Source organism: Acanthisitta chloris, unplaced genomic scaffold (assembly GCF_000695815.1).
Source record: "Acanthisitta chloris isolate BGI_N310 unplaced genomic scaffold, ASM69581v1 scaffold7232, whole genome shotgun sequence".
NCBI classification, from domain to species: Eukaryota; Metazoa; Chordata; class Aves; order Passeriformes; family Acanthisittidae; genus Acanthisitta; species Acanthisitta chloris.
In genome coordinates this window covers 204,079-215,905 of record NW_008659850.1, presented here as the reverse complement: position 1 = coordinate 215,905, position 11,827 = coordinate 204,079, and the positions used below count along the sequence as shown (strand labels likewise).

At 38.1% G+C, this 11,827-nt stretch overlaps 1 protein-coding gene across 1 annotated transcript in view; it reads right to left on the bottom strand.

The window, feature by feature from the left end:
• Positions 1-723: 723 nt before the first annotated feature.
• Positions 724-11,827, bottom strand: part of CNTN1 (contactin 1) — a gene marked incomplete at its 5' end in the record, with an annotated part of 63,291 nt that continues 52,187 nt past the window's right edge. The window contains 2 exon segments of the mRNA XM_009069560.1: positions 724-3,237; positions 3,239-3,284. Coding sequence (XP_009067808.1) covers positions 3,129-3,237; positions 3,239-3,284 — 155 coding nt within the window.

The window sequence follows — 11,827 nt, the reverse complement described above, 5'->3', positions numbered from 1 at the left end:
CTGGAAGAAATGGAGAGGGGTGCACAAGGAGTTGGGAGAGGACACAACAGGGACAGCTGACCCCAAACTGACCAAAGGGATATCCCAGACCCTATGATGTCATGCTCAGTATATAAAGCTGGAGGAAGACGAAGGAAATGGGGAATGTTCAGAGTGATGGTGTTTATCTTCTCCAGTCACTGTTAGTCATGATGGAGCCCTGCTTTCCTGGGGAATGACTGAACACCTTCCTGCACATGGGAAGTGGTGAATGAATCCTTGCTTTCCTTTGCTTGTGTGCACAGTGTTTGCTTTTCTTATTAAACTGTTTGTATCAATCCATGAGTTTTTACACTTTTAGTCTTCTGATTCTCTCCCACCCACCATCAGAGAGTGTGCAAACAGCTGTATGGGGCTTAGTTGCTGATTGGGGTTAAACCACAACAATATATATCTACTGGAGTAGAATAAGTTACCTGAAAAAATACTCTGCTTGGTTAACTCTTGCTTCCAAAACTGCTGAAGAGCTCTCAGGAGGCTGTCACTGATGTTAGGAAAATGATTCTATCTATATCACCTATAATCAAAGCAAAACAGCCACAAAAGCTCAAACTCCAGCAAAAATAATGACAAGGTAGTGCAGGGATACACAAGACCTCATTCCATCCACACCTTTACTGTCACAGAAGATCACATGACTGTTATGAAATTCGAAAGCTCCAATTCAAAAGACAGTTATTATACTTTGAGTAACATTAATACATTTATTTAATTGTAATTTACTTTTCATTCATAAAAAGGACAAAGCACGGTCCTGATCTACTCATTTGGAAAAAAAAGATAAAAAGTAACTAAAAACCAGTTCCATATTCATCAGTATCAAATAATGGTAATATCAATTTTCCTGAAATATAAAGAAACAACAAATATGTCTATCTATATAAACTTTAATTAAGAACCTTGCATTTTAAAGCAGATGATACATTAGTTAGTTTTTCTTGACAACAATTTGAAACTGAAGGTCCCAGGCAAATTTACACACTTGTGTGAAACAGAAAAGTCTCCAACTATCTGATCAGTATGTGACACCTACCTCATCTGTGTTCCTGATTTAAAAAAAGAAGTGGCTTTCCTTCCCAGGTCATTTCCATGCAAAAAATGAAACAGTTTTGCTTCTTACACCATGTATTAGAAAAGTAAAAGGCAATCATGCATTTGGCAAAAGATTTAGTTGTGATTGTAGATTATATAAAAACGAGTCATACTGCAAAAGAACAAAACCAAATGAAACACAATAAAACACATTTTTTTATACAGAAGGCTTACAGCATATTAGTTTCTTATGTATGAAGACAACTCATTTATCTTTCAAATAATTATACAATTTATGAAACTCAGTAGTGTTTGACACTGACATTCCTCTATAGGGAAGTAATCACTTTCACCTATTTAAAAAATTTTCATCTTGTAACAAATAGTTAAAATTAAACTAAAACAGTATTATTGATATTTCTTAATGAAGACTCTACACTTTTACATGTAAATATATAGTACAAAATTATACAAATAAAAGAAAGGGGTGTAAATTATTAATAGACCTATCCTTGCTTCATGTAAATATTATTATTATGGACCTCTACAGTATCAGTTCTAAAAAGATAAAATCTATTTCTAAGTAGCTAGCAAGGTTGTGCTAATAAAATATGATTCAAAGCTTATAATTCTTGAAGCATCAGACATTGCACTATTACTTGAGCCAGCTGATTCAATATCACTGTGTTTCTTCACCATTCATACTCAAACTAATTCTCAGCACACCATGGAAAATGAAAGGAATGTGCATTTCTTTAACAACTTAAAAAAAACGCCCAAACCCAACAAAAACCCCAACACTGAAACACTCTAGACACAGTCAGAACAAAAACATTCTCTGTCTCTAATAGGGTTCCCATTTTGCAAAGGCCATAGTAAACATTTAGCTTCGACTAACAGTTGGGATCTGACTTTCACGTACTAACACACAGTTGGATCATTCAGTACTCTATCAAATAGAGAAATGGTCTCAGAACTTTAAAACTCTTATTTACAACACTATGAACATTAGAATAATATCAAGTTCTTGAAAAAGCATATAGTTCTCCCAAATGTACACCTTCAATACAGGAAGGTAACACCTGGTGTCTGCAGCATAAAAATGTAAATATAATAATTATTTTACTGTGCTACTCTGCTTTTGCCATTTATTGTATATCTTTTTCTTTTTTATAGTTTAAATCTTTTCACTTTGAAAAATAACATACGTTTCCTACCATTTCATGGTCCACTTGGCTGATCTTAGCATGGACTCCATCTCCAAACTCCTAAGGATTATATTGCTACCTTAATAATAATACGACTAAATCAAAACCAGTACATTACGCTGCTTCCCTGAAAGATGACATTTGACTCCTAAAATCAGCACAATGGCCATAACAGAATTCATCAACAGAATTCTTTTAAGAAAAAAATATAGTAAATCTCACGTCAGTGAAGCACAGGTAAATTCCTTTAAGCTGAGCATGCTCTGCAGTCTCACATGTTGTGAACATATTTAAAATTGAAAAATCCTTATCACTGACTTCTATTTCAAGTCCTTCAAATTCTATCCAATAGCCTCAAGAAATACAGCTCCAAAAAATGAAATGTTTTTGCTTTGACTGTCTCTCTAAAAACCAGTAATCCCAATAAATGATGACGGGGCCATTCAAAAATATGCAGTACACAAAACATATAGGATAGTACAGACAGACGTAGTACTCTTACATTTATCACATACAATCAACATTTCAATCTCTATTATATTTCACAATTTGTTATTCAAGTTAAAGCACCTACGTATGGTGATTTTACTTTCACTGTACAGCCTATGTTATTGGGTTTTAACACTGTAACTTGCCCCATTGGACCGAATCATGCAACTGTCACAGATCAGCATAAGTGTTTTATAAGGCATATTGGAACAAGTTAAAAATATTTCTTAGCCTTTCAAAAGTTGATTTACTTCACGAAGGAGTTCCTGGATGCCTCAGTCCTCTTAAAGTTCATAGGAAATTCATAGGGTAATTTATTTTAAAGTGTAATTTATTTGGCTTAGGATGGTGCCACAGGAATCAAAAAGAGTCGCAGTCCTCATTTTCAAAGGGAGTCCTTTGTGTTAGGAGGAGGACAAGGTAAATCCAGCTACATTCAGAATCCCGAGCAGGCAAGGACACCCAGGGCAGGCACCACCAGGACCAGGAGCAGAGTCGGAACACCAACAGCGGCACCTGTGCATGGAACGGATAACACAGCATTGGTCTTGGTTCAGCACTACTCATGGAGTGGGGAAGTAATTCTGGATGTCAGCAAGTCTACAGGGTATGGAGGCTGGAAAACCAGCTGGCATATCTCAGCACAGCCCTTACCTGTATGGATAATCTGAAATGGACCAAGACTTCCTACAGTAGAGTGGAGGACTTGCTCTTTTGTTCTGCAAGAGTTGTTTATGCAGTGTGTTTATACAAGCAACAAGGTTATTCAGAGCACATCAGTGAATTTTGTTTTGGCCAGTCCAACAAGCCAGGAGGTTATTGTACCAGGAGGTAAAAGGTCAAAATAAATATTTAAGCGTGTGAAAACAAAATTAATGGATTCTTTGAAATGTGATGAAGCAAAGAGACACCTTTGGAAATGTTAATGTTCATTATGAACAGCAATAATCTGAGAGATGTCAAAGAGCCTGGTCAGTTTGTTTACATTTCAGATTACAAAGTCCAGATGGCTGACTTCTAGCACTGTGGCATTTACGTCTGTTAAAGTCACAAGGGTCTTTCTTAAACAAATATTTTAAGACAGAAAATATTAATCTGAGGCTTACAAGCTTTACATGACTCACTATGGCAGGCAGGCATAAGAATTGCTGTTGCTGAGTGCCTTGTGTTGCCATGGTCCAGCTTCCTGTTAAGAAGCATCTCTATGAGAAAATAACCCAGCCAAACTGTGCCTGGCTGTCAGTCTTGGAGATGGGCCAAAGGAGCTGGAGAACAGACTATTCCTTCATCCCAGAGAGGGCTTGTCTATATCAGGGTGGTAGATGGGCAGTGCAGGGCCCAGCTTACTGCTGGTCTTGCTATTAAACACAGACTAAGCACAGAAGTGCTTGCAGCTGGTGGTGACAGTCCTGAAGAGCTGCTGGAACAGTCCTACTGGACAGCCCTCCAACAAATGTTCTTTTCAATGAAGAAAAATCATACTGAAAAGGTAACACACGAACCAAATGGCAGATTTCAGCAGGCAGCCCTGCTTTACCTAACAGCAAGCACAGCATGACAAATTTCAGGTATTCTTTCATAGAATCAAGTCCCAAAACAGCAGTAACATTTTCCCAGCAGCCCTCTTGCAAGGATAAGTAAAGCACATCATCTGGTCCAGCATCATATAAGCTCCTATAAAGACAGATCTGTAGGTTTTCCATGTCTGACTGAGAAGTTTCAGTATCTTTCAGGAAAAACAAAGAGCTTAATTCCTAATTTCATGTCTATCTTAAACCTCCTATTAATAAAGTGCTTTCTTAAGTTAGCTAAACAAGCTTCTGAGGGTGAAAAATATTGCTGGTTTGAAGTGAGAATTTGTCCAAGTAAACAGTTTTAAGTTACCTTGAAGCATTTATTTCTTACCAGTATTTCCTATCCACAACAAGGAGGAAGTAAGGAAACTAGATAGAAATTAAATCGATTGATAACAAAACCCATTTCTAATAAAGCTTGTGGCTAAATCAGAAAAATCCAGAGGCTACCAGCTCATCAGTTAGCTGTAGACTAACTGATGCTCATAAGTAGACATATGAAAGGGACAGCATTTAGTCATGTGTGGTTCCTACACACAAAATGGCAGGGATTTTTTTCTGATGGATTTTTCCTAATATGACTCAATACTGTGGGCTTGATGTCCTTCAGATGAACACGTCCTCTGATCTATCATACATGTATTATATGCAATTTGGGTATGAAATTTTGTCCCCCAAACAAGTCTTAACTAAGGCTGATCACATACAGTCTTAAGTTTTTGCACTGGGGTGAGCTTCTCTTTGCAGGGTCATTTAATTGAGCTGTCAGCTGCAGTTCCCATGTTCACAGCACTATCTCCTCTCCTCATTTGGCTTTAAACAGCCCCACTCCAAACAACAGCAGTTTTCGGGCAGTTCAGAAAGCCAGTTGGGAGCATATCTCAAACTAGAGTGGTTAGTCTTCTTTTCTCACAGATGTCTTATTACAGTACTTTGCAACTAAATCCTGAGCATCGGTATGGTGGGAACAGTCATGTTCTACATACAGTACATGTGTATGTGGAGAGAGATGGGTCTAAGGTATCTTCTGTTCAACAGTTCTCTCTCTAGAGAAGGTGTTAGAGGAATGTGTGCCCTCCCTGTCCCAGGAGCAGATGTATGGCAGTATTTTTATCAGGTGATCAAATACCATATAATGGGATGTACCTAGAGCTGCTCATATAGACTTACCTAGGTGACATCTTGTCACCTAGGAAATAACTTAACAAAAAGAGGACCATAAGCCACTAGCACAAAGAAGGCTTGACTTGTTTACAGTAGTGAATTTAAGTGCTATGAGAAAGGCAGATCCGAAAGGCAGTGTCTCCTGACCCATGGTAGGAGACCCATGGTAGGAGCTCTTTGCAGACCCCATCAGGGAAATATTCAGAAGACAGCCCCCAAGACCAAGACAGCTATTTCCCTTTCTGTTTCTACCACAGAAGGTGGAAAAAAGCATTTCTATGTGATTCTGGTTTCGCCATTGTCCCACCAGGGACAAAGTACACAATTTATGCCATGAAGCCAGAATATCAGAGCTTTTCCTACAGAACTGATTTTAAATTTCATCCATACTCCTCTTATTGTCTCCCTTCTTTCTAGGTTCACCACTCTACTTCTCCTGACTCTGGTCCTCACTTAAACCAGTCTTTCTGCTGCTCCACTCTCTTCCCTGTCTCCCTTACCTATCTCCAACCTTCTTCTCTTGCTTCTGATGCCTCAAAATTCTTCCCTGCACTCATCCCCACCCTTTCTCCTACTGCTGCAGGGATGCCTTCTGAAGTCAAGATTTCTTCAAGTCCTTTCTGGGACCCAAAACTCAGAAAACCAAGAAACCTACTAATCCTTCCTCATTAGCTCATTTCAGCTGTAAAGAAGGTAATTTCTATGAATAGTACATTTTTTTTCCGTAGGAGGCAGCACATCCACCTCAGTTAAATATAAATTAAGGAAAGATTGCTTTTCTAAGTATCCATAAACTGAGGAATTCTATGCATAAGATGAACATGAATGTATGTCAAAATATATTATCATACATAACAACTACACATTTTGGCAACTGTGAAAGCACAGGGGTATATTTATCTGAACCTTTTAGTGATTTATGAGGCACATTAATCTTTCCTGTAATTTTTATCCATGAATATCATAGTAGTGGTTCTTGATGGACAAACTGCCATAGGAAAAAAGAAGAAAAATCCAGGTTTCATATTTAAGAATATCTACAGAAAATGTATTCTGCCTTTGACAGACCAGGATAATGCAGTTGGAAAGACACAACTAAACTCATATTTTGAATGCTTCTAATGGTGGAAAACATGGAAAAAAAGGTTGTTGAGTGAAGCTGAATGATGAACAAGTATGAGGAAACTTCTATTTGCATGTTGCTATTCCACATAGAGAATGGAATAATAAATCTTTCCCTGAGATCACTGGCTGTAGAATTAATAGCTAGTAATTCACCTCATTACAGCAGTTCTTTACAAAGTTTAGGCAATGTTACAGAGATATATTTCTCAGCTTTCGCAACGAGACAAATCCTACCCTTAGACAGCACATTAACAGACCATTACCAGGACAAATGCACATTAAACAGATTACCTCTTCTTCATTTTTCTTGTTAGATTACTGGCCCACATGCCAGGATCCATACTTTACTGGAAACACCATTCACTAGTACATGACAGTCAGCAAACGCCTGTGGCTCATGAATGGAAGTTAATAAAAGTTTTGCCTGAGAACAGACTACAAGATTTAATTTTGTGCAGTAATGCAATTGTGATCTGTCAGTTTTAACAATCTTTAAAAACTAGAGAAATGCCAGGTAAAGACTTAATGAACGTGTACAAATGAACATGTGGATGCAAATTAAAACAGAAGGATTATTAAGCGCCTTCTGGCCAGGTACAAGCTGGATATATTTAGCACCTAAAGATTCTTTCTCTCCTCAGTGTTATAATACGTGATCTCTCCTCTCAAGCAAGTTGTGCAAGCAACTGCAAACTACAGTCATCAAAGTCAAGGCCAAAACCAAATCAATATCACATGACCTAACTACCACTTTAACACATCATGTGTGGACTTCATATCAAGAGTCCTCATTTCTTTCAAATAAACAACGAAACACAGACCTTAAATTTGTTGTGTTGTGTTTTGGGTTTTTTCCCAATAGCCACAAGCAAAAATTATAAAATCTTGCACTGGCTTTATTACTATCTGGTATATAGTCCCTGTAGTTGATATTTTAAAATCTAGGACTAAACTATCTACAGGAACTTGTAGTCGAATGCAGCTTAACATCAAATGAAATTTGTATGGGATGCATGCAGCTAACCTAACTTTTCCTGTCTCCTGTTCTCAGAAGCCTTTCTCACAAGTGGTTGTTTATCTGAGTAAATGAAGAGAACAATTGCTGGATGGGTTTTCTTTCAGCAAGATCTTTATGTCTCACAGGAACTCCTAGCAAAGACATGTTAATTCACAGCTTTCTATTTCCATTTTAAATTCTGCGTTGCCATCTCAGTCACATAGTCTAGGATGAAATCTTTTACATTCAGAAAGGAGATCCTAAATTTTATTGATATCTTGCATAGGATGCAATAATTTTCCAATTATACTCCAAAGAAATGAAATCAATTTGATGCCTAAATGAAACCAGCATTAAACCAGTGCAGACTTTGATGTATTTCCCAATCCTTTATAACAATTTGTTACATCATTATTTTCTTTAAATGTTACTTATCTTTATATATGATATTTTTGGCCCTTTTCCCAACATTAGTGTCTTTTTGTACTGGATTGTGAAAAAAATATAGAGACCTGTTTAGAAATCTTACTTTCATCATGTGAACCAGGAAACTAGTTACTGGTCTTCTGTGAATCTGTCATATGTGAGTAACTTCTCTTTTTCAGTGGGAACATGGTTGCCCTGCCAACATACACAAACTACAAGCTATTCCTTAGCTAATCATGAGATGATCCTGTTGTGGCAAAACTCTGTCTATGTTGTCAGGAAAGATTGTGTGCTATACAGACTGTTCAGGTAGATGCAGACTGGCTATCTGAAAGATGCACCAAATTTTTCATCATACAAGTTATCTTAAATTTTGTAAGAGTAAGGAAAGAGAAAATTTCTTACCAGGACTATTATTTTATATGATTCATCAAGGATTTAAGCTTGTATTGTAAATTCAGTAACTTGCTAAGAAATGAGTCTGTAACATCATAACTGCACCACGTCACCACCCACCATGATCTCAGAAATGTCCATGTCTATTAGGCCTCAGCCCTGACAACCAGCACCCAGGCTAAGCTAGTCCTAAGCTAGAAACACTCTGAGTGGAACACCTCTCAATACTATCAAACTCTCAAGTTCACTATACTCAGAGCACCATCAAGAAATGCAGACAATGGAGCCTGGGCTGACACCCCACTCCTCGAGGCTCAACGCTTCATCCGCTGAGAAGATGCAAAGATATCCATCATGAGTACTCCACTGAACTCTAGGGGAACTTTTCAAAGGCATATACCCTGTACATACTCCTTTAGGTTTGTGTGTGTATGCATGTGCTTCAACCATCTGGTAAGCAGTAGAGTGAACCTTGCCAAAGAACCTTGTCGTGCTTTCACCTTCATATTAAACCTACTTTTGCTGATACTTTTGCTGGTGATATTTTTGAGCAATTTAAAATACTCACTCGTGACAGTCTGCCTTTGTGTCTGTTTTGAAAAATAGATTTTTTTGCGGAAAGAATAATAATAAAGAGTGTCTGTTTTGAAAAATAGATTTTTTTTGCCAAAAGAATAATAATAAATTCTATTACTTATACATATTCTTAAAGAGTAATTATTCTGTAAACAATATTCTCCTTTTGCTCCATGATCCAAGGACCTATCTTCCAACAGGGCTGGTTGTTTTAATATCTCTCTTTTTTACTTTCTAGAAGGCAACTGCAAAGCCTTTCATACTCTGTTTCTCCTTGCTTCTAACTAAGCTTGTCCACTTCTCTGGGAAAAAAAATAGGCCACCTGAAAAAAAAAGAAGGGATTTTTGCCTGCTCCATTATATCTGTTTTCTCAGTGTTTTAATATTTAAACAAAACAATTTCTTCAGGTTAAACTAAACTCCATAAAGGAAAGGGGTGGGTTTGTCATTCTGTCCACTGTCTTCTGAAAAGAAATTCCACTTGTCCCAGCTGGAAATACTGTCTTCATGAAAGACTACTGCAAAAGAAATAGCTAGTATCAGCTATTTCTTTTGTCCTTTTAAATTCTGTTATCCCTATTCATGGTAAATGGAAACAATTTCTTCAGGTTAAACTAAACTCCATAAAGGAAAGGGGTGGGTTTGTCATTCTGTCCACTGTCTTCTGAAAAGAAATTCCACTTGTCCCAGCTGGAAATACTGTCTTCATGAAAGACTACTGCAAAAGAAATAGCTAGTATCAGCTATTTCTTTTGTCCTTTTAAATTCTGTTATCCCTATTCATGGTAAATGGAAAACAACTGAACTAATTAGAATATGCTTATCTTGCATCACTGGCATCCTTGCTAAATCATGGGTCCAACTTTCCCTTGTCTAGGAATACCTTTGTTTGGGCACGAGGAAATTTTCCTCTTGTCTGTGCCATAAACCTTTCAAGAAAGGTGCTATGGAGCAATTCATAACCCTGTGAATTACTGGTTTTACAGCAGAGTAGATGTATGGGATAGAAATGAAACTGTCTGCCCATCTGCCCACGCTTTGTGCCATGTTCAGGTCTGCTGTGCATCTGTGGAACAACTTTACTATAAGAAAAACTTATTTGAAGTGCTGCTGATGGTCTGGGTGGTTTGTTCACCCCATGATGTTAGTTCATCTTCTCCTACTTGAAAATCCAGAGCCAAGGAAATGCTCTGTTTTGTTCTGGCAATGGCACCTGGCATATTGGCAGTATTGGCAGGCAGCAGCCAGGGCTTCTTTTCCATTGACTCTGGCCCTGCCACAGACCTGGGATGCCAAAATGAAAAGATGACTTGGACTCTAAGGAAAATCAGAGAGTTTTCAGTCAGTGGGTTGTTACTTAACTGTCAATAAATGTAGGTTATTTCTCAGATACCGCTTCCCCTTCACAAAAATTAATTACAGCTTCTTTTGCATGGAGAGTTGAGTAGAAGACCACAGGTAATTTCTTTTTAAAAATGTACTCTTTCAAAGCTGCATATGCAATAAATAATAGCAAGAGGACCCAGGCAACAGCTGCAGTTGTACTTCACAGGAATTTTGAGTTTCAGGATCATTTTATATGACTTAAAGACTTGTCATACCTCTCAGCATCTGCCCTGTCTCTTCAGTTGTGAGTGGTCACTCCAGACAGACTGGCTCACCTGCAGCAGCACCAGTATTGCCAGGCCAAGTAAGGCTGAATCATGTACTCAGCTAGGATGAGATGTCCCTGCTGCAAACTGCCTGCTGAAGCAGCAGGAGGAGCTTGGAGCTCCTCCTTTCAGTAGCTTGCCCATATAGAAAATTTTATCTGTGATTACACTTACTCTCTGGTGTGGCAAAACACTTGGTTGTGAACATTCCCACACAAATAAATGTGCTCTACATTGCCTCAGAAATTTTGGTTGATAGTCATGCAGAGGAATTTGATCATCCTCCAAGACAGTCACTGACAGTTTTTTCATCAAAAAGAGCTGATTTATCCATGAAACAGTAAGAGGCCAGAAGAGAAAGTTTAATTGTCATCCCAAGAAGAAGAAAAGGATGGATCTTTGGCCAGCTGGCATGTCTGGGGATTTCTGAGTGATGAATCTACTCCTCCTTGTTCAAGAAAACAGGGATTTGTCAATGTTTCTTACAAATAAATTCATCCCAAGTATATACCAGATGTGTCACTCCTTTTGACTTGCAAATAGTCTACATTCAACAACCACACAGTACAGTAAGCAAACAGTAGAAACTCTTCAGATGCAAAATGGTGGTGAATTAATGGAAAAAATACTATGGTTTTGGAATTTCTGTGTTCTTGGGAACAAATGAGGTACATTAAATACCTGTCTTTAATATGTTCATCTTTCAGCCTGGAAAATGCATCCACATGCAGCTCTTGAGAAAGAGGGAGGTAAAACAGCAGGCAGGCAGTGCTGCCAAAGCACAGCTTTCTTCCCTCTACCCCCTGAGTGCTGCAGCACTGCAAGCATGGATCAGTGGGAACAGGCATCACCCAGGGCTGGGGAGCAACACTGCAAATATGCAGCCAATGCAAAGAGTGGACTGAGAAGCAGCAAAGAAAATAAGTTAGTTCAACAGGCCAGATCAGCTTAAATTTAGCCTTGGTCTATAGCGAGGCAGAAAAAACATCTTAAATCAGGCATGAAAGTTACTGAAGAAAGGAAGAAATCACATGGCTGGCCTAGCATGTGCCTCCCTGGAGCAAAATAATGCAAGTTTTACTGATAAGGATATACTTTGAAGAATGAGGTATTGTTAAAGCAGAAAGTGATACAATTCTTCAAGGTAGC